Source organism: Podarcis pityusensis (assembly GCF_964106645.2).
Source record: "Podarcis pityusensis genome assembly, chromosome: W".
Lineage (NCBI taxonomy): Eukaryota > Metazoa > Chordata > Lepidosauria > Squamata > Lacertidae > Podarcis > Podarcis pityusensis.
In genome coordinates this window covers 24,110,053-24,133,729 of record NC_138045.1, presented here as the reverse complement: position 1 = coordinate 24,133,729, position 23,677 = coordinate 24,110,053, and the positions used below count along the sequence as shown (strand labels likewise).

The following is a 23,677-nucleotide window of genomic DNA, read 5'->3' as shown; positions in this document are numbered from 1 at the left end:
GAAATAGGTCAATAATTTTTTTAGCTGCTCAGGATCCCTGTCTTGTTTCGAAATCAAAGTTATATGAGCATTCTTCCAAGATTCTGGCAGCTCGCCTATATATAAACTCATATGCATAATGTCATTTAATAGTTGTATTAGACAAACCTGCAACTTCTTATAATATACAGGTGAAACTCGGAAAATTAGAATACCATGGAAAAGTTCATTTATTTCAGTAATTCAACTTAAAAGGTGAAACTAATATATGAGATAGACTCATGACATGCAAAGCGAGATATGTCAAGCGTTTATTTGTTATAATTGTGATGATCATGGTGTACAGCTGATGAAAACCCCAAATTAACAATCTCAGAAAATTAGAATATGAAATGAAATCAGCAAAACAAGGATTGCAAATAGAGCAATAATGGACCTCTGAGAAGTAGAAGCATGCATATGTACTTGGTTTGGGCTCCTTTTGCATCAATTACTGCCTCAATGCGGCATGGCATGGATGCTATCAGCCTGTGGCACTGCTGAGGTGTTATGGAACACCAGGATGCTTCAATAGCAGCCTTCAGCTCTTCTGCATTGCTCGGTCTCATGTCTCTCATCTTTCTCTTGGCAACGCCCCATAGATTCTCTGTGGGGTTCAAGTCAGGAGAGTTTGATGGCCAATTAAGCACAGTAATCCCATGGGCATTGAACCAGGTTTTGGTACTTTTGGCAGTGTGGGCAGTGTCAGCATCGTCCTTGAGCCAGTGCCACTAACTGGACTCATCCACTTCAACCCCGACTGGGCTAGGCGAGCTGGGTAGCACTTCCAGAGACCACCTTCTGCACAGGAACAGGTCAAAGTGCTGTGGACTCACAGCTTAGAGTTGTGAGCACCGGATTCACTTCCACAAGAAGACAGTCGTCACACAGCAGAGTATAGCAGAGTATAGCAGAGCATAAACGACTCGGAGAGCAGCTCTGTAGAATATCTTCTTTATTCTATCTACAACTATAATACACAACTATATACAGAGCTATATGAGGTCTAAGCAAAATGAATGCTGAACTGCACTGAGTGCCTGCAGCTGCTCTTAGCAGCAAGCTTATCTATACACACGATCTCTAACACTCAGTCTCTCTCTCTCCGACACACTGACTGACTGACTGATGTTAGGCTGGAGCGGAATAAGTAGAGAGCAGAACACCGCCCCTCCTCTCTGGAAAATCACCAGACTCATCAGCAGATTCTTGGATATGGGAGGGGTGAAATCTCCTCATCCTTCAGCCTCTCTCTCTCTCTCAAATGCAAACCAATTAAGCACAGTAATCCCATGGGCATTGGACCAGGTTTTGGTACTTTTGGCAGTGTGGGCAAGTGCCAAAGTCCTGCTGGAAAATGAAGTCAGCAATCCCCATAAAGCTCGTCTGTGGAAGGAAGCATGAAGTGCTCCTGTGATGACCTGGGAATCTGATTCAGAAGCTGAATCTGAGGAGTCCCTGCCTGCACAGGAGTCCCCGCCTCCAGGGCCAGCTGAGCCGGGGCAGGGGCTTGAATCTGAAGGGCCTGCACCTGTGACGGGTCCTCAGGAGCAGACACCAGATGAATCCACTCTGGCTCCGGAGGTGATTGAGGACCCATTGCCTGCAGGTGCGCCTCTCCCAGCCCTGTCAGATGAAGGTGAAGCTGCTCCTGGGTCCAGTAACCCTCCAGCCTCTCCTGAGCTGCAGAGGCTCAGGGCAGGGAGGCGGAGGGAACTGGTTTCTCTCAGGAGGAGTGCTCGCCTTAAGGCCAGGAGAGGCGGGTCATCTGTGGGCTGGGACCGCCCCTGGCCTCAGAAGAGATAAAGGCCAGTCAGCCCAGTCCCAGGTTGCGGGAGCAACGACGTTGGAAACCTGTTTCTGCCAGCACCCAGACCTGTTTTTCCAGAGTTCCCAACCACGCCCAGCTTCTTGCTTTGGACCCCGTTTCCCCCTTGGTGGACAATCTCCAGACCCTCAGCCCAGGACCGGACTTTGACCACGCTTCACGGTAACCCCCCCGGGACCAGCACAGCTCCAAAATCTCCTGGTAAACGGCTGCGTTGACCCTGGACTTAATGAAGCGCAGTGGACCAGCACCAGCTGATGACATGGCTCCCCAAATCAACACAGACTATGGAAACTTCACACTGGACTTCAAGCATCTGGCATTGTGTGCCTCCCCATTCTTCCTCCAGACTCTGGGTCCTTGGTTTCCAAATGAGATGCAAAAGTTGCTCTTATCAGAAAGGAGATTTCTCTTGCCTTTTTTTTATTTGCCATGCTAATAATTTCCCTGGTTTTTTAGCCTGCTCAAATTGTTTCTGATTTAAATATTTATTTTTCCACTCTATTTCTCAGTTTATTATAATTGAAAACTGTGTTTGCAATATTTTAATATCCATTTTTACTATCTATTTTTCAGGGGAATTTATCAATTCCTTTTCTTTCCTTTTTATTTCTTGTAGAATTTCTTGCTTTTTCAACACTCGTTTTCTTTTTTTTTTTTGGTATGTACTTTGCTGAATAAAAAAGCCTTGCTTCACTGCTTTGCTCACATTCCATACCACTTTCAAATTTGTCTCCTGATTCAAATTAATTTCAAAATAATATTTTAATATTCTACCCCTTTTCTAATATTTGTTGGTCATTTAATAAATTCTCATTTAATCTCCATCTCATTGGGAAATTTTGCCCTGTTCTTTATTCCACTATAATAGAGTTGTGATCTGATAATGTCCTGGGTAGAATTTCTACCTTCTTTACCTTAATGTACAAATCTCTAGAGGGCCATAACTATTCTACTCACAGAATTATTTGTGGTCGAATAAAATGTGAATTGTCTGTCCAGTGGGTGTTTTTTCCTTCATATATCAATTAGACTTAAATTTTCTGTCATCTGAAAAAAAGCCTTGGGCAACTTCCCTTCTTTTTGTATCACTTCTTCTTATAGTCCTGTCCCATTCCAGGGAAGCTACACCGTTCATATCTCCCATCAAGATGAGCTTTTCATTCATATATTCAAATAGGTTTTCTTCAGGTCTCTTATAAATTCAGTTTTTTTCTCATTTGGTGCATATACACCTATTAACATTATTTTTTTCTCCTTGTGACGTCTGCATTATCAATATTCTTCATTGCTCATCTTTAAATAATTGCTTTGGATCTAATTTGGGTTTTATATGCATTACTGCGCCTTCTTTGCTACATCAGCGGCCGCAAAGTCCTTTCCCAATCTTTTATTGATCAGGATTCTTTTGTGTTTCTTCACAATATGTGTTTCCTGAAAGCAGATCACATCCAAATTTTTACCTCATCATATTCCTTTTTGTTTTATTATTGAGTCCATTTACGTTCCAAGTTAAGATTTTCAACTCCATCTTGTCCTTTATTTATTTATCTCTCTTCTCCACCTCTGTTGGTTCTTCTTCTTCATGTCCTGTCTCCAAACCAAATGCCCTTTCTCCTGCTAATTCTTTTCCATATTTTCTTCAAAATTTATCTGCTTCTGTGGGATCCCTACACCTCTGTTTTCTCTCTTTAAATGTAAAGGATTACTCCCTCAGGGTATTCCCAACGAAATGTGATTTTGTTGTATCGCAGAGCATCTGTCAGATATTTATAATTTGCTCTTTTTTTTAACAGTCTCATCGGTATTTCTTTCAGGATTATTACGCTTTGGTCGTCAATCTGGAGATCTTTCTGATAGTGCATCTGTATTACTCTGGAGATTTTTAACTCAAAGAGAATTAAAGACAGCCGCCCAGCAGTTTTTGTGCTTTAGCATATTTTGATTTTACACGATTTTTTTTGTCCACTGCTGCACTAACCATTTCTTCCTCCATTTCAATCAGATTAGCAAGTTCTATTATTATTTTCTCACCTACCGTATTTTTCGCTCTATAAGGCGCGCCCGACCATAAGACACACCAAGTTTTTAGAGGAAAACAAGAAAAAAAAATTCGGAATCAAATGTTGTACTAAACTACCGTATTTAATAAACAACCGGTATATCAGAATCATATTACAGCCATGTAAAGTGAACAGCAGTCAACAGTGGCATTAAGAACCATCATCAGTGTCATTAACAAATGAAGAGAGACTTTAAGGTTCGAGTACTCTTCTAGTCTTCTGTGAACCCCAAGAACTCATCACTGCTAGAGTCAGAATTTATGAAGCTCAGTTGCACACAATCACTGACATCACTTTCTTCGCTATCTTCATGTAAAATACCATCTTCGTTTCCACCCAAAGCATTGCTAATGCCACATTTTTTGAATGACCGGACAACGATTTCCTCCTTCACCGAGTGCCATGATGTTTTCACCCATTCACAAACTTGAGTGATAGTGGGCCTCTTCATTCGTCCAGTAGATGTCAGATCATGATTATCAACAGCCATCCATTTTTTCCACTCTTCTCGTATAAAGACCTTAAATGGCTTGTTGATGGAAACGTCGAGAGGTTGCAACTGGCTGGTAAGACCTCCAGGAATTACAGCTAGATGAGTCTTCACTTCTTTAAAGCACTTTTTTGTAGTTTCGCTAATATGTGCTCTAAACTGGTCAAGTACTAATAATCTAGTTTAAAAGGAATCTTATATGCTAGTCTTTTCTGCTTTATCATCCTTATCAGAATGGGAGAGGTTTTCTGCAAGAAAATACAGTGATGAAGGAACTGTCAGTAATGTACAGTATCTCCAATGTTCACCACTGAGTGCTGACCATACCTTTAACTAATGGCATCATAGAAAACATAGCCAACATACAGTCTGTGAAAAAAAAAAAATTACGGTATCACCCTAAATGTTTATTGATATTATAGCATATGCATCATTTTGCTTTCTTGAATTGTCCTAGGCGCCTTCGCCCCCCCACTTTGTCTTGAAATCGCAGCAGTTCTCAACCCGTGGGTCCCCAGATGTTGTTGGACTAAAACTCCTATCATCCCTCAACTCCCATCTTCCCTGAGCTCTGGCCTTGCTACCGAGGGTCAATGGGAGTTGTAGTTCAGCAACATCTGGGTACCCACAGGTTGAGAAAGGCTGAATTGTGGTATGTGAGGTGGGGGCTTAACTGCCCCCCCCGCATATTTTATTTAAGTTGGAAGAGGGAGGGAGGGAGGGAAGGAAGGAAGAGAGAGAGAGGGAGAGCTCACATTTGTGGGTGCCTGTGGAGGGCAGCTGCCTTGCCTCGCTGGAACCGGAACAAAAAGAGGAGGCGATGCCGGGACTTACCAGCACAGTAAGCTGGGGGAGGGGCGGAAGGGGCTGTCTCCATCCTTCCGGCTCATTGTAAAGCAAGCAGAGTAAGAGCTGCTTACACGCGTGCAAGCAGCTCTCCCTTTGCTTGAATTACAGTCAGCTGGGGGGGGGGCAGAAGCGTCTGGCCTCCCTCCTGCTCATTGTAAAGCAAGCAGAGCTTCTTGGTCCCCCTTCTCTCCATCCTCTTCCTCCCCTCTCTCAGCGAACAGCCTGCCCGCTGCTCACAAACCTTAAGGACAAGGGGAAAGCGGAGGCTGCTGGCAGAGCAGTGTGGCTCCCCACCCCCAAAGAGCAGCCCAGGAGCGCGGGGCATCTGCGTGCAGCCTGCTCACTGCTCCCAGAGCTTCCCGGGGCTTCCCCCTCCAGCCCCAGTTGCCGGCAGAGCAGCGCGGCTCCCCCCACCACCCCAAAAGAGCAGCTCAGGAGCGTGCCGCTCCGGCAATTTGGCTCCAGGGACACACATTCGCTCTATAAGACGCACAGACATTTCCCCTTACTTTTTAAGAGGAAAAAGGTGTGTCTTATGGAGCAAAAAATATGGTAATTCCACCGTTGTGTCATCTGCCATGCCTCTCAGATGAAGAATCAGATCTTTTTGATGTACTTTCAGAACTGCAATCTCATCTAGAGCCTGTTCATAAAGAAATTTCATCGCTTCAGTATCCTCTTTGTTTCTCTTACCTCCACTTGCTTTTTCTTAGAAGTTTCCTCCAAGCTGGAGGTTTTAAGCTTTAAGTCCTGTACTGTTTTCTCCAATTCTGAAGTTTTATGTGACAATTCTTTAATTTCTGTTGTTAAGTTTGTGACTGCCACGGTATTGAAATCCACTTTTTGTTCCAGTCTCTGTATTCCTTTCTTCATCTCGTTCTTCATTTCTAATAAAATTGTTGTTAAATCAGACTTTGTGTCTCCTTCTGCAATTGATTCTTTTCTCTGACTTGGTGTTGTAGTTGGGCCTGGAGGTGTTTTTTGCCTGTATTAGCCATAGTTTTGTCCACAACAATGGAAACGGACACAAAAAAGCAAAAAAAGCACACACATATATATCTATATCTATGTATATGGAAACCCTCTTCCTTCCTCCCCTCCCCTCCCCTCCCCCGCCCTTCTCTCCCTTCCCTTGCCTACTTCCTTTCAAATATTCAGAATACAAAGGAACAAATAACTGGAACATTATTTTATTTTATTTTTTATTCTTTAAAATATTAACTCAGAATAACTAAACAATTTTCAACAATTAAGTTTCAATTTTCAATTTCTGTATAGAGAAGAAATAAAAAATTAAAGCAAAAGGGAGGAAGGTGAGAAAAGAAATAAAATGTGTGTATTATATATATATATATATATTCAATGTTTGTAATTATATACAAATGTCACTGGATGGGACTCTCTCCTTTATTATAGGGAAATACTTAAAAGATAAATAGAAAAATGGCAATTATTTTTTTCAGCCACACTGTGTCACTATATCACTGTAATTCCGTCCTTAATCTCTCACTCTACTTCCTCACGCTGTACTTTCCCTTTAAATCTAATTTTGATATTTGATTTCCTGTTTTCCCTCTTTCACTACAACTTACTTGCAAAGCTTGTCAGGCTACAAAAGGAAAGAGTAGGAAAAGAGTAGAAAAATAAAATAAGAAAGCCTTTAAACCCAACTTGTCCCCCTTTTTTAACTCAAACAGAGGTTTTGCAAGTCTCCTTTTTCATTCACAAAAACCATGTCTCTCAGCAGTGTGATTCTTCCTTCAGCCACTTCAAAGGGCCCTGCAATTATCCATTTATTTATGTTAATTCTGGTGTTTTTAAAACCAAATCTCCCTTCCCCTTTCTTCAGCTTTCTTCCAAAAAGCCCACCTCTTAATCCATGTATAAATGAAAGTAAAGTAAATTACACCAACTCCAGTTTGTATCTAGCCCCTGTCAGTTCCAAATAAAAAATAAAGAGAAAATCCATTTTAATGACCAAAAAAAGAAAAAAACAAGAAGCAGAAAATAGACCAAGTTAGATTCAATCCCACTATGTTAGTCTCTTTTAAATCATAAAAAGGAGCAAAGGAAATAAAAAAATAGTCCTTAGGTTAGATTTTTTAAAAAGAAACAAAAATCAGCAATCCACAAGACAATTCAAAATAAATTCAGCCCCACGGTGTCAGTCTCTTTTGAATCATAAAAAGGAAAAATAGTCCTTAGAGTATATATTAAACACACACACATACAAAGTCAATGTCCCGCTTTCATCTCTTTCCCTCCACAATTGTTAGGGTTCTTTGCAGTTTGAAAATATTTATAATGTCTAAAAGATTCTGCATCCAGAGCTTTAGGCAAAGCACAGGTTAAACACAGTTCATCGCCTGGAATGCTTGTAAAAATTAGCCGCTATTATTCTCATTCTTAATTCAGTCCTTTGTTGGGTTGAATTCACGACAGACGAGTGGTAGGTGTCATATGAGAGGCGTCTGCCGGGGCAAGCCCCAGGAACTCTCTTTTATTGAATATTACAAACATTGCCACAGGTGTGCTTGTGGCTGATTGGTTGATACAAACACAAAGCATCTTGTTGCTGATTGGTTAACATAGGTACAAGGCGGGAATTACATATAACTATCTATCACTGATAGATCAAAGGCTGAGAAACGGAGCTGGAACTAGACAGGCATGAAACCTCCTAATTAAATTATAACTAAAGATTGATATTGAAAGAACATAACATGAAAGAATACAACAATCACGTTCCGTAGATGTGGTCAGCAATGCATTAGGAACAGGTCAGGATACACTGTTTCATGAACTCAATGGGAACTGTTCAGAACATTCTCAGACTCATGTGCAGAGGCAAAAACTTCCCAGAACGCAAGAGAAAAGAAGCAATAGTTCTCATAGCAAGACTTAATGCCACAGTTATGTGCAGAAAGAGAACTGCAGAAAGAGAACTTCCCTTTATCTCCCCCTTTCTTTTCTTGTTTGCGAGGCGTTCTGGGTAAATAAGGCAAAAATACTTCGGGATACGTGGTGTGCCAGCGAATGCCCAAAATAAGTTCGCCAGGGTCGATGGGACAAAAATACTTCGGGATACGTGGTTTGCCAGCGCATGCCCAAAATAAGTCCGCCCACATCTCCCCTAAAGTTTACTGTTGGTGTTGCCATTTCGCAAAGTAAGCAGCAAGGAGTTTACTGGGTGGTTGAGGGGGAGAGAGAAGCCGAGAGAAAAGACTTATGGGGCTAGGAACGCATTGAAGGAAGCAGCATAGCAAAATAAGTATACAAATTATGACAATAGCATATTGAAAAAGACTATGAAGCCAAGTAAGGTTTGGCAACCAAGCGGTAAGCCACTGGGTGAAAGAATCCCAGAGGCCAGAAAATCCAACGTCCTGTTTAATGTGATGTGTAAGATTTTGCAAATGAGAGATTTGGCTTTGAATGGCTCTAGAATTGTCAGTAATATTGAAGCAACACATGTCATTCACTTGTTCACAGCCATAATGATGAAGCATCAACAAATAATCGATAGCACGATTTTGTAAAAGTCCATTTTGTAGTTCACTCTGTTCTTTATTCAAAAGGTGAAGAGCTTGTGAAGTAAAATTCAGAGTTTTTGCTGCAGAATAAGCTAAAGAAGTAATGTTCATACGATTCCATACAGCCAATCCAGGGACTCCTAAGAGAGAAACAGCTAAAGAGATATATTCAGACCTACTGAGAAGAGAGACAAAAGCATCACAATCATTAGTCAATTCAATAGAGCGGCGATATCGAGAGCGGGTGAAATGATGCTTTTTGGGTAATACGATGGACAAATGGCTTAAGCAGCAAGGTGTGCCATGGCTGATGTATTGTTGGCACATGGTAGGGGAATTCAACATTCCTTGTGGTAGGACTTTCCATTGGTACCGTTCCGTGGGCTGACTGTTGTTTAACACAGGAACGGTAAAAGCAAAGAATTTACGATCTTTCTCCTGTAGGGGAATGGAGAAGAAACAATCTTGCAAATCTATTATAGCCAATTGATAAGGATGTGGAATCATATTTGGATTAGGCAGACCACGCTGCAAAGGCCCCATGGGTTCAAGGATTTGGTTTATTTTCCTTAAATCCTGGCGAAATCTCCATTTGCCACTCTTCTTTTTTATGACGAAGATAGGTGTATTATAGGGGCTAACTGAAGGCTCTATATGGTCTGCTGATAATTGTTCATTCACTAATTGTTTTAAAGCAAGTAGCTTTTCTCCTGTTATGGGCCATTGTTCCACCCATACAGGACTGGTAGATTTCCAGCTGAGGGGAAGTGCAAGCTTACTCATTAAATTGAATGGTAGCTTGTAATTGTTGTAGTAAATCTCTTCCCCACAGATTGAGGTGGATTTTCAGCACACAGGGCTGGATGTATGCAATGGTTTCAGAGCTATCAGGCAGAGAAACAGGCAGCCACTGTACGCTTTTGGAAGAGGTTTGGGGGCCACCCACACCCCAGACTGCAGAGGCAGACTCAAGGGGCCACGTGGGGTCCCAGCAACTACTGGAAATTACAGAAACGTCTGCGCCTGTGTCAATCAAGCCTTCCAGCACAATACCATTGATTTTATACTTACGAAGAAGTTTCTTTTCACCAATCCTCTGGACTACAGCTAACAGCTGTGGAGGGAAAGAAGAGAGCTCGTGCAAATTAGTATCCATAATAGAAGCAGTAGGATGAGAAGGGAGCACCACCAAATGCGCCCAAGACTCACCCTTTTTTAATTGCATGGGCATATGGCTCCAGAGTTGAACCATTATTGTGCCTACATAGTCAGGATCCAGAACTCCTGGAATAACCTGGATTCCTTCTTTTGCCGCAGAAAATTTGGGTAAAATTAAACCTGCGACTTTAGGAGGCAGTGGGCCTGCCAATTGAGTGGGCATAAGCACAATTTCACCAGGTAAAACAGAGTCTTTGGTCTCTTGATTGATCAAATCAATGGCAAATTCAGAGGGTGTTTTTTTAGAGAAGTTTGCAGCAGTGGAAACTAAAGGTGGAAAACTCTCTAATTGCCCTGGCCCGAGAATGGGGCCGCAATGGAGTTTCCCGGACTCCTGCATTGATTAGCCCAATGATAACCTTTTCCACATTTCGGGCATTTTTTAGAAGGTTTAGTCTTGTTGGCAGCACCATCCTTGTTGGCCCCCCCGCCAGGGGCTCTGCATTGCTTGGCAAAATGGCCTGGGCGCTTACAATTAAAGCAATTACCTGTAGGTCTATTAGTAGCTTGGATTGCGCCGGCAAGCAAAGACATCGCATGGCTCTGGCTACCGACATCCGCACAAGCTTGAATCATATCGGCCAGGTCATATTTAGGGCGATGTATGATTGACTGCAAAGCTTTCTTGCAATCGGTGTTTGCGTTTTCAAAGGCCAATTTTTTCATCAATTCATTTTGAGCTGTAGTGTTATCAATCTGCCTAGTGACTGATTCTTTCAATCTATCTATAAACTGATGGTATGGCTCCGAATGCTGTTGCTTAATATTAACAAAGGAGCTCAGCGGTTGCCCTGAGACAGGGACTTTCCGAAAGGCGCGTTGTACACAGGTCGCGGTGCGACTAAAATGTACAGGTGTCAGCGTCGCCTGGGCTGTTATATCAGCATACTGACCAGCGCCATAAAGTTGATTGGCAGTATGCTGTGGATCAAACAGGGCTGATGCGCTATGTTTAAATTCACTCTCAAACACCACATACTGAGCTGGGGATAAAAGCATGCGCATCAGGTCTTTCCAGTCTTGAGGTAGCATTGTGTAACCAGTTGCTATTCCTTCTAGCATACCTGTTACATAAGAGGATTTTAGACCAGAGTCAGCAATGGCTTTCCTTAATTCTCTCATTACAGAATAAGGAAGTGCCTCATAAAAAACCTGCTGTTGAGCAGTTCCAGGGTTTGTATAGGTGATAGGGAAAGCAGACGGCATTTCACCTGGCCACTCAGACTCCTCCTCTAAGGACAGGAGCCCTTTCTGCCTGGCCAAAGAAAGCGCAGCGCGCACAGCTCCTATAGAGCAAACAGGGGCTGTGGCAGGCGGAGGAGGGATGGGGGGGAGGATGCAGGCTGAGGTGGAGGGATGGGGGCGGAGGAAGCAGGCTGAGGCGGAGGGATGGCGGGGAGGATGCAGGCTGAGGAGGTTGAGACGCAGGGAGGGATTGGCTGGGCTGCAAAGGAGAAGGAGGCAAAAGCTTTGGGTAAGGTGGGGGATTGTCTGCGATGGCTAGAAGTGCAGGGGCCGAGGGAGACACCCCTAATTTAGCAACGGCGTCTGCACATTTCTGCCAAGTGAGCAGACAATGAATCGGAGCCCTTGGTTCTGTAAAAAGGGTCTTTCCGATCTTTTGCCAAGTCTCTACTTCCAAAGAGCCTTTCTCTGGATAGGAGGGATATTGGCAAGAAATCTCACATAGCAATTGTTCAATTTCTTTTAAGGAAACATTAACACCCACCGCTCGCTGTCTAACTAAATAAAGCAATTCTTTAGCATGCTCCTTTTGGAATTTAGTCAATTCCCCTCCCATACTCACGAAGTAGCGCGCTGAGACTTTTCCAGTCGAGTGAAGTATGAGGGCTGGCTGCGTAAGGGATCTGGCACGTCGGGGGTCACCAGATGTTGGGTTGAATTCACGACAGACGAGTGGTAGGTGTCATATGAGAGGCGTCTGCCGGGGCAAGCCCCAGGAACTCTCTTTTATTGAATATTACAAACATTGCCACAGGTGTGCTTGTGGCTGATTGGTTGATACAAACACAAAGCATCTTGTTGCTGATTGGTTAATATAGGTACAAGGCGGGAATTACATATAACTATCTATCACTGATAGATCAAAGGCTGAGAAACGGAGCTGGAACTAGACAGGCATGAAACCTCCTAATTAAATTATAACTAAAGATTGATATTGAAAGAACATAACATGAAAGAATACAACAATCACGTTCCGTAGATGTGGTCAGCAATGCATTAGGAACAGGTCAGGATACACTGTTTCATGAACTCAATGGGAACTGTTCAGAACATTCTCAGACTCATGTGCAGAGGCAAAAACTTCCCAGAATGCAAGAGAAAAGAAGCAATAGTTCTCATAGCAAGACTTAATGCCACAGTTATGTGCAGAAAGAGAACTGCAGAAAGAGAACTTCCCTTTAGTCCTTGCAGAGTTTTTCCAGCCAGATCAATTCCTGCACCGGAGGGGGGCAGGCTCCTCTTTAACACCCTGTGTTAGGGAATTGCTGACAAGCTAGCAGAGATAAAACTCCGGGCAGCCAGCCATATCTGTACAAAGATTTATTGCTTAGCTTCAAAGTCCTTACAAGAGTTCAAAAAGCACACTCCATCACAATGAGTCAGTTGGATCGTCTGACGTTTTCTTTCGCCGCGCCCAGCAGACCCATTTCCGCAGATCAGCCCTCCTCTTTCCTCTGCTCCGTGAGTGGCTGATACCCAGAACTGGGTCACCCCTCTCCGTTTCACTGTCTCCGAACGTTTATTTCTCTTCCTCCTCTGACGAGGAAGACTAGCTGCTGATTAAAGACTTAGGCTCTCTGTAAGTGCCTCTCTTCTCCCCCCTCATCTCCTTCTCAGCCTCCAATTCCCTGACACCCTGGTGTGGATCTAATTGTTTTATTGCTGCTAATTTAGGTTTTTTTTATTACGTTGTCAAATTGGTCCGAATTCCTTTGCTTCAATGGAGGCACTAGAGGCAGTTTGCTGTGAGTCTCGATTGCACCTTGTGTCTGAGCTCAATCTCAGATCTCTCTCAGCTCCCTCTGGAGCTTTGGGAGATCCTAGAGAGTGTCCTTTGACACCGCCGGACCCTTTGGGACCTGAACTTTTCCTTCAGGCTTTTTTGAGAAGCTGATTTGCCTGAGCACACTTCCCAGACCCTCACAGCAATCAGGCTGCGCAGAGCGAGCAGTCTCTGTCGTCCTCCATTATCCGCTCGCAGACCAATATTGTGTTTTAACGTTAATGTGTATTATAAGTGTTGTCAGCTGCCCTGGGACCTTAGGGTGAAGAGCAGGTAATAAATTGTACTCAGTGTTAGAATCTCAATTTATAAGCTACCGTATTTTTCGCCCTATAGGACGCACTTTTTCCACTCCAAAACTGAAGGGGAAATGTGTGTGCGTCCTATGGGGCGAATGCAGGCTTTCGCTGAAGCCTGGAGAGCGAGAGGGGTCGGTGCACACCGACCCCTCTCGCTCTCCAGGCTTCAGGAAGCTATCCGCAAGCCTGCGGAGCCCAGCGGGAACTCCCGCGGGCTCCGAAGGCTTGCTGATAGCTGCCTGCAGCCCGAAGCCCGGGGAGCGCGGCACTGTGCACCCCGGGCTAAGGGTAGCTATCCGCAAGCCTGCGGCGCCCGGTGGGAGTTCCCGCCGGGCTCCGCAGGCTTGCAGATAGGTGCTTGCAGCCCGAAGTCCGGGGAGCGTAGCACCTTCGGGCGCCCGCAGGCTTGCGGATAGCTGCCCTAAGCCCGGGGTGCGCAGCGGGCTACAGCACCACGCTCCCCGGGCTTCGGATAGCAGCAAGCTCCGGGAGCGATGGCGAGGTTGAGCGCAACCTCGCCATCGCTCCCGGACCCGTTCTGGGGGCTGGGGTCGGAGGAAGCTCAGGCTATTGGGTTTGTAATGTTTTAATTGCCTGTTTTACTGCCTCTTTATTTGCCTTGTTTGGCAGCTGTTTCTTTTTCATAATTTCCTCTAATATTTCTTTTTTCTTTTTCTCTCTCAATTTCCTTTTAAACGAGTTTTGTTGTATAAAGAGTCCTCTCATTACAGCCTTGCTTGTGTCCCAGACCATCTGTAATTTTGTTTGCCCTTGACTGTTTATTTCAAAATAATCCGTCAGGGTCTTTTATGCTTTTTCAACAAATTTTTGATCATCTAATAAATCATCATTTAATCTCCTTCTAAAAGAGATTTGGCTTTCTTTTTGGAACTGTGCCTGGGGAATTTCTAACGCTGATGATAACTAACATAAGCTTTCTGACTGGTCTGTGTAGAAGATGCCCCCCCTTGACAACGTTGTAAATAGCTCATCCCCTGGTCATACTGAGTAGAAATGTAAGAGGCCATAAAACTTGATGAGGGTGCAAGGTTCTTTAACAGCCCTATTCCTTTAACAGGTCTTTGGGGAAATTGGCTCCATGGAGCACAGTTAAGACAGACTCAGGGAACTATGTTGCAAACCTCCTGCCCCCCTCTTCAATTTCTCTCTCCTCTCTTAGTGCTTTTGATTAGACTAAATATCCCCTCCAGATATTTTGTGTATTGTGACTTCTTTCCTCCCCCCTTTTAAATGTTGTACCAATCTGCTTCATCTCCTTTATTTTACATCAGGTTTAATTTGGGGAGGTTGGCAGTGGGACAGGCTGTACTTTACTAAGGATTTTGGGATCCCGAGACAGAACCCCCCCCCCCCCGCCTTGCCGTTCACAGCATGATGGCAAAACAGATCATTTTCCTATCCTGCATTCAGCTAGACACTTCACTTCTCAGCTTCTGTTGATCAATAAATCACCTGCTTTTCCTCCCATGTAACCCATTCATTTCAGCTATTGAACCCAAGCTGCTGTTCTTTAGTGCTGTTTCTCCTTTATTCCCCCTCCCTCCCGATGAAAATGGTAAGAACGTATTTCTTTTCCTGCTATAAAGATGAAGTTATTTTATCTGTGCTGATGCTTTGATTTTTTTTCTCTCTCTCTCTCTTCTCTGACACAGTAGGTAACCAGTTAGGGGCCCTGGAACATCAAAGGTAAGCAGTGGGCTATGTTTTATCTTTTATTGATCACTTCTAATCATTTATTCATCTGCCATCTATACTGACAGAGTCAGAGGTTGAGAATGTGGCAGAACTGCATAGACTCAATTTCTCATCTTCCCACATGTGCACCCCGCAAACCCCTTCCATGCTGAACTTATTTGCTTGCATTTCTAGATATTGCATGTCTTGGGAAAGGAATGAGGGGCATGTATGGCATGGGTAGCACATAAAGGAAGGTCTGCATTTAATTAAACATTGTGTCTTGAGCTAAGATCCACAGAGCTGCTTAGGGTAGCCAAATGGAATTTGGGAAACTCCCACGAAAAACTTGGAATGACAAAATCCTTGTGCCAGCTGAGCACAGTAACAGAAGCGTCTGAATACTTGATAGTGTTTATTGAAAAATAGACAGACTATGTACAAATACAGAATCCTTTAGCTTTGTTCTTCCCACCACCTTGCTGTTCTCTCACTGCTGATTGCAAGCTCCTGCAATCACCTCCTTGCAAAACGCCTGAATCCCAAATGCCTGAAAACCACACAAAATCTGAGTGCAAATTTCTTTTATAGTAACTCACCTCCAATGTCCTAGACATAAGAACAGGTGCATTGGCCCTGAAGCAAATACTCCAATTAACTGTTGCTGAATGTGCAAATTAATGACAGCTTAGTCTATCTAGCTCAGTATTGCCTTCTGTAACTGGCAGCAGCTTTTGCAGGTTTGAGGCCAAGAGACATCACCTGTCCTCCCTGGAGATGCTTTCAAAGATTAAGCTTGAGGCTCTGCTGTTGGTTTTTGGCATTTTGGTTAAAGGGGAAAATAGAACAAGGTAAAATAAAAGAATTCCTGGATGTCTAGATCCAGGTTTGGGGCAAGTACTCATTGGTGAGAGAGCCCCTGCAGAGATTTAAAATCACGTTGAAATAAAGGCTGTTATACTGTTAAAATATCTCCTTCTAAGTCAGTTCCTAAGCTACCCACTTCCCTTAGGCTAGAAAGAGGCCCCACGTTTGGTAATTTGAAAATAGTTTACTTATACTCTCCTCAAAGGTCAGATTCATGTGCTTTTAAACACAGCAGCAAGAAAAGACAGACAGTACAACTTAGTTTCAAAAAGTTTCTAAATTATTTGTATAGAAACACAAAAATGGCTTGCTGAAGCCACAGTCTAAGCTTGGAGCATCCAGTACAGACATCCTTACTGTTCAGGTTCACATGGTAAAAAGATAACAGTGAGAAGAGAACAATGTTCAATTCACTCTGTGTTTGAGGGAAAATCTGCAGCTCTCAAGCATTCATTTATATATGTTATTAGTAATTGGGGAATTCCCTCCACACAGAGGCCTGTCTAGTGTTATGATGAAAGAATTGGGAGGGGGGTTTGGGGAGCCACTTGATACCCATTTATTAGATTTCCTCTACTCTCAGTCAGCGGTGGACCGTTCCCCACCTGCGTCTGAGGCATATGTGTGCAGGGCACACCGTGGGGGCAAGGCCATGGGTTGGGCTCACCACCGGAGCAACCCCTGCCCACTGCTGCAAAGTGGGGAACACGCATGGCACCCTGCAAGCGCAGCAACACTTTGCAAGACTCATATAAACGAGGCTGGGCTCGCGGGGCACCGCAAGCAGGTGTGTGCCCTGGCTCCTGCAAGCCCAGCACTGCGTTTGCAAGTGGTGCTGGCTGTGAGGGCGCTGTGAGTTGCTGTGACATTCCTACAGCTGACAAGGATGCAACAGGCATGCTATGGCACTGCTCGCAGGGGTCAGGGCACATGTCTGTTGCATCCTTCTCAGCCACTCCCCCAGTTGGAGGGCATTGTGAGAAGGATTCAACAGTTCACAGCACGCTCACAAAAGCAGTGCTGGGCTTGCAGGGGCCAGGGCGCACAACTGTTGCATCCTTCCTAACTGTCCTCCAACTGGAGGGCACTGAGAAGGAAGCAACAGCTTATGACTGGGTAGGGTGCCATGCTGCACGTCCCCCCCTGTCTTTCATCACTGTGTTTTAATTCAACTTCTAAAACACTCAGAAAAACCCAAGTACTGCATCAGTAAAGGTGAAAAAACACACCCAAAATCTCACAAAAGCTGAAACTAAACTATAGGAAGAACTTTCTGGAGGACCTCCAGAGCAGCACGCCAGAGAGACGGGTGGAGATCAGCGCTCCTGCAATCTCAAGGCGGACCTGGTGCCAGAGAGAGAGAAACGAGGGACTAGGCGCAAGTCACCTCGACCTCGGTGGGGGGGGGGGGAACATGAGGGCAGAAGCCTAAGGCAGCTCAAAAGAAGAGTTTTCCCAATATTATAGAACAACGAAAATTGATATAGAAAAACGTGGGGAAGACCTTTGCGCAAAGAGGCAAAACCACTCTCTGGTACAAACGCCCCAATTCCCCGGCACAGCAGCGCTGAACTCTCCTATAAAAAGGAGACTGTTAAAAGCAAATGCCTCCCCGTAAAATAAAATTGAAAGAAAACAATTGAAAAACCTCTGCCTGTTCAGTGGAGGGAGGGGGAGGCAGGAAGAAACAGTTTGTGAAAGGAACTACAGAACTGAACAGACAACAGAGAAGGGGCCGTACTCCTCACGTGAAAACCCTCTGTTAATAATTGCACAAGGTGTTTTAAGAAAAGCGTGCCTAGATACACCAGACTGAGTAAAAATAAACGAACTGAAACTAGAAATTAGAAGAAACTAGAAGAGTAAACTACTGGAGGACTTTATAATGGACTAAAAACTGTAGCGAAAATAGACTTCCGGAGGCGGCGCCAGAGGTCGATGGCGGATTTCCTCGGTTAGAGGGAATCAGCGCCACGAAAAAAAGGGTCAAATCCCGCTTCGGCGCAGCGGGGGACCCCTAAAAATCACAGGCGGGGGAAGCCTGTGAACCTGGGACCCAGCGGGCACATTTGGCGCCCCCCCCAACCCGGCAAAAAGCCCAGAAACGGGCTTGAAATCGGAGCGGGGGAGAGCGCTGTGCTGTGGGCTGTCTGCTCGTTCGTGGTGTGAAGCCGCAAGCTGTTGACCGGAGAGCGCTGCCTTTCTTCCTTAAAATCCGGACCTGGAAATCAACGATCCGTGAGTAGGATATACTCAAATTGGAACTGTACAAATTGAAAACTGAAATTAGGCTGAAAACGGAAGGAGGTTTAAAAAGGAAGTCAGCCTCCTTTATTGTAGATAAATTTAAAGCATTGAACTTGAAAGCGGAAGCATTTGGAAAGTACGTTTCAGCGGACTTTAATCCAATCATCTAACCTGGACTTTTCCCTCTATAAGTTGAGGGGAAAAGGGGGAGAACTCTGGAGGTGATTTCTTTATAAAGAGTGGAAAAGAAGAGACTAAACCATCACTCAATTTCCTGGGGAAGGATTTTCCAGATCCTAGGAAAGTAAGAGAGGTACTGTCTTGTAATATATTTTGACAGCTAGTCCTGCACTGGAAATAAAAGTTTGGACAGATTTTGTGAATATATATCTCCTGGTCCTAAGTTGGAAATTGTGGTAGACTGTTTTCCTTCTGAACAAACTAGGGGGGCTTAAAAAGGAAACTAAAGTATCCAAGAACTTTTATGACTGTTACAGTGTCCCCCTAGTGGAACTTGGAACTGTTGCAACTTGTTATGACTGTAACTGTAGCAGGCTTGAGGAGTTCTCACACTGCCTGGGAGGAAATTTCCACTGTTCAATTCTAACTACGTGTCTGACCTTGAGAATTATCTAAGGAATGGCAGACAAAGAGAAGGCGGATGCTTCGACTACAAGATCGGGGAGGAATATTCGCACAGAAGAAGGATTACAAAGGAGAGCCTCGGCCTCAGGCCCTTCTGGAACCTCAACAATAGCCTCATCGGCACAATCAAAGGTAAAAAGTTCGACAAGTGAAGAAGCCTTTGCTCAAGTTTTGGCCAAAGTTAATGAATCTTTGAATAAAATAAGTCAACAAGTAGCAGAGGCTTCTGATAAGATTGACCAAAATACAATAAGTATCAATCAGAATACAGCAAGTATTAACCAGAATACAGCAAGTATAAATAATTTGGGCCAAAAAGTAAATACTAACACAGAGACTATTCAGAAATTATTAGAGGAATCGGCCTCAATTCGCCAGATTGCTGAAGAGGCTAAAGAAATTGCTACAACTTCTGCTACGGATGTTAAGGAGGTTCAAGAGGAATTACCAACACTGCATAAACAATTGGAAGACCACAAACTAACTCTGTCTATGATAGATTTGAAGGAGAAGCAAGTGAATCTTCGGGTCAGATCAGTACCAGAGGTGGAAAAGGACAATTTAGCTGAATTTCTCACGCAGGAATTTTTGGACTTTTGGGACCCAGAACTGGCAAAAGACAGTTTTACAATAGTAAATGCTTTTAGACTTGGGAGAAGAGGAGAGAAGAAGGTGAGAGACTGCCTGATTACTTTTAGAACAAAAGAAGAGAGGGATAAGATTTTGGGCCTACATTTCAAGAAGACATTGGAAATCCATCGGAAAAGGGTGGAAATATTCAAAGATATTCCGAAATATCTTCTGGATCTCAGATCAAAATACAAAGACCTGGTTATCCTGCTGAGAAGGAACAACATCAATTTCAGGTGGGAACTCCCTCAAGGCCTGTCTTTTAGTTACAAGGGAAAGAAGAGGAAAATAAGATCGGAAGACGATAAAGATAAATTTTACAGGGACCACGGAGAAGACTTACAAAAAGAACTATTTCCGGAACCAAAAGACCGTTCGAAAGAAGGGATACCACCGACGGACGAGGAACAGGCACTAGGTGCAGTAGGAGGAGAACTAAAACAATAACATCATGGCCCTGCAACTTTTAACATGGAACTACCGGGGTTTGAATTCCCCTCAGAAGAGGAAATCAGTATTTCATATATTAAAAAAGGAACAATTAGACCTAATTTGTTTACAAGAAACACATATAACAAGATTACACAGGAAATTGTTGATAAATAAAAGACTTGGTCAGGAATTTATTTCGTCAGATAAAGTTAAAAAGAGAGGGGTTGTGATCTACGCAAAAGACAATTTATCACCAAAATTTGTTTTCAAGGATGACCAAGGAAGATTTGTGGCAATTGAAATTCAAACACAAGGAGAAAAATTTTTGATTGTAGGAGTTTACGCACCAAATGACGGGAAATCTGACTTTTTTAAGAAGTTGCATGAGACCTTGATGGACCATATGGATTACAACATAATTTTGATGGGAGATATGAATGGAGTGGTATCTACTTACATGGACAAGGCACAAAGACAGGTAGTCACCAAAGATGGTAGACTACCGAAAACCTTTTTTGATATGACAGACAACTTGGACTTAGTGGATATTTGGAGAATTAGAAACCCCTTGGCAAAAGAGGGAACTTTCTTTTCTGAAGCCAAAATGACTTGGACAAGAATTGACCAAATTTGGATAACTAGAGGAATGGCACCAAAGACAAGAAAGGTGGAAATCTGCCCGAAAATTTGCTCCGACCATAACGCTGTTAAGATGGAAATGAGACTAATGCCAACTGGCTCCTTCAGATGGAAGATGAATGACACCTTATTTAGAGATGAAGAATTTCTTAAGAAGGCCCAAAAAACTCTAAGAGACTACTTTGAGATAAATCTTAGTTCCAACGTGGAGAAAAGAGTAATCTGGGATGCAAGTAAAGCTGTCATGAGAGGGTTCTTAATACAACAGAACGCGATAAAGAAAAGAACTCAAAACGAGAAGAAGGATAAAATTATGAACAAAATGAATGAATGTGAAAAAAGATTGCGAGTAAATCCCAAATCTCAAGAGATTTTGAGAGAGTTAAAGTTATATCAAGTACAATATATGAAAATAATGAATCAGGAAATAGAATGGAAAATTAAACAAATGAGACAAAAGACTTTTGAATCGGCCAATAAATGTGGTAAATTGTTGGCATGGCAAATGAAAAAGAGACAAAAACTAAATACGATTACGAATTTAGAAGTGGATGGAAGGAATATACAGAACCCTGCAGAGATTAGAAGTTGTTTCCAGAAGTATTTTAAAAGACTATACACTCAAGGGCCTGTGAAAGAAACAGACTTAGACCAATTTCTGAAAACAAATGGATTACAAAAAATATCTCAAGAAAAGAGACTAATTTTGAATGACAGAATAACGGAACAGGAAATAGAAGGTGCCATTCAAAACATGCAACTGGGTAAATCTCCAGGCCCAGACGGCTTGACCTCTAGATACTATAGATCTTTAAAAGAATGGCTAATTCAACCATTGAAAGAGGTCTGCAACGAAATAATGGAGGGGAGGAGGGCACCAGAGTCGTGGAAAGAAGCATATATTACACTTGTACCAAAAACAGAGGCTGAAAAGACACAACTAAAGAACTACCGCCCAATATCATTACTTAATGTGGATTACAAAATTTTTGCAGATATCTTGGCGAAGAGATTTAAAAAAGTGTTGTTGGAAGAGATTCATAAAGACCAAGCGGGCTTTCTCCCAGGAAGACACTTGTCTGATAATCTGAGGAATATAATTGATATTTTGGAAAAACTAGAAGTGAATATAAACACTAAAGCAGTGTTGATATTCGTAGACGCGGAGAAAGCCTTTGACAATATTTCCTGGAATTTTATGAAGAAGAATCTTCAGGGTATGGGGGTAGGCCAAGGTTTTGAGAATGGTATAAGTGCAATTTATTCAGAACAAAAGGCTAAACTAATTGTAAATAACGTTGTGACGGAAGAACTTAAAATTGAAAAAGGGACACGACAAGGTTGCCCAATTTCCCCTCTTCTTTTTATTTCGGTCCTGGAGGTGTTGCTGAATATGATTAGAAGGGACCAGATGGTTAAAGGTATACAGGTCGGAACTAAACACTATAAATTGAGAGCATTTGCAGATGACTTAGTATTGACGTTACAGGAGCCAGAATCTAGTACAAAAAGGGTTTTAGAACTGATTCAAGAATTTGGTCAAGTGGCAGGATTTAAATTGAACAAATCAAAAACCAAGGTTTTAGAGAAAAATTTAACATCGTTTGAAAGAGAGAGGTTTCAGAATGAGACAGGGTTAACAGTGGTTAAGAAAGTTAAATACCTGGGGATTAACATGACAGCAAAAAATGGGAATTTATTTAAAGATAATTATGAAAAATGTTGGTCAGAAGTGAAAAAAGATTTAGAAATTTGGTCAAACTTGAAGCTTTCACTGCTAGGCCGTATTGCTGCGATAAAAATGAATGTATTGCCTAGAATGTTGTTTTTGTTTCAAACTTTGCAGATTGTGGACAAAATGGACTGTTTCAAGAGGTGGCAGAAAGATATTTCTAAATTTGTCTGGCAGGGCAAGAAACCTAGAATAAAATTTAAAATACTAACAGACGCAAAGGAAAGAGGTGGATTTGCCCTGCCAGACCTCAAACTTTATTATGAATCAGCAGCTTTTTGCTGGTTGAAAGAATGGCTACTTCTTGAAAACACTGACATTTTGGATTTGGAAGGTTTTAATAATGTATTTGGATGGCATGCATATTTATGGTATGATAAGGTCAAAGCACACAAAGCATTTAAAAACCACATTGTCAGGAAAGCGCTATTTAATGTATGGATAAGATATAAGGATTTGCTAGAAAATAAAACCCCAAGGTGGCTGTCACCAATGGAAGCGAAAGCCTTGAAAAGGGTCAATATGGAGGTCAAATGGCCGAAATATTGGGAAATTTTGGAACAAGACGGAGATAGACTGAAATTGCAGAGTTTTGAAAAACTAAAAAACAAAGTGCGAGACTGGCTTCATTATTATCAAATAATGGAGGCATTTAAATTAGACAGGAAAATTGGCTTCCAGGTGGAAAAATCAAAATTAGAAACAGAATTGTTAGAACCCAATACTAAGAATCTGTCAAGAATGTATAACTTGCTGCTGAAATGGAATACTCAAGATGAAACGGTAAAATCGGCTATGATTAAATGGGCACAGGACGTAGGACATAACTGTGAGGAGAACCTGAGCTTACAGGGTTAAACAGCTCAGAGTGTACGCTCTGCGTACTGTGGAAAGGAGGGGGGAAATGCTGCGTCATTTCCGAGAGGCTAAAGCCTTTGTTCTTTCTCTCTACTTTCGCTTTTGAGGAGAGAGGACGTGTTTTCGCGATGCTGTTCGCTGTGATAGATAATGGATAGCCTGCTGTAAATAAAGCTGCTTTTAGCTGCTAAGATCCTGTGTGGACTTTATTTAAGCACACTGAAGAATGCACTGGAGTGTTTTGCAGCTTCCTCTAGCCGCTGTTGATCTCAACTCTGCTATGCTCAGAAGTATCGGATTTTTGGAATGCAGAGGCCCGTGATGGGGAAGCGTGCCGGACCTCAGGCTTATCTGAGCAATAAATCAATTTATCTAAGAGGTTATGGGGGCAGTTAATGCAATTAGAGGAAGCCTGCCTTTGATGTGCTGTGTGCTTAAGAAGGCTGAGAAACTGAGAAGCTGTTGTTTTTGCTGTCGGAAGGCAAAAGTCCTGCTTTGAGGCTTCGCCTGGGAGAAAGCAGGGAAGCTGGCTGCAAGCTGTGTGCTGCAAAGCTGGATGTAAGCTGTGTGCTGCAAAGAGCCACTGGAGGCCTCTCCTTTGAAGCT

The 23,677-nt window shown here is 42.9% G+C and overlaps 1 protein-coding gene across 1 annotated transcript in view; it reads left to right on the top strand.

The window, feature by feature from the left end:
- LOC308467642 (far upstream element-binding protein 3-like) overlaps positions 1–23,677 on the top strand; it is a gene marked incomplete at its 3' end in the record, with an annotated part of 128,700 nt that overhangs the window by 58,044 nt on the left and 46,979 nt on the right. Inside the window, exon 3 of the mRNA XM_080989373.1 lies at positions 15,000–15,033. Coding sequence (XP_080845499.1) covers positions 15,000–15,033 — 34 coding nt within the window. The remainder of the gene's footprint in view (positions 1–14,999; positions 15,034–23,677) is intronic.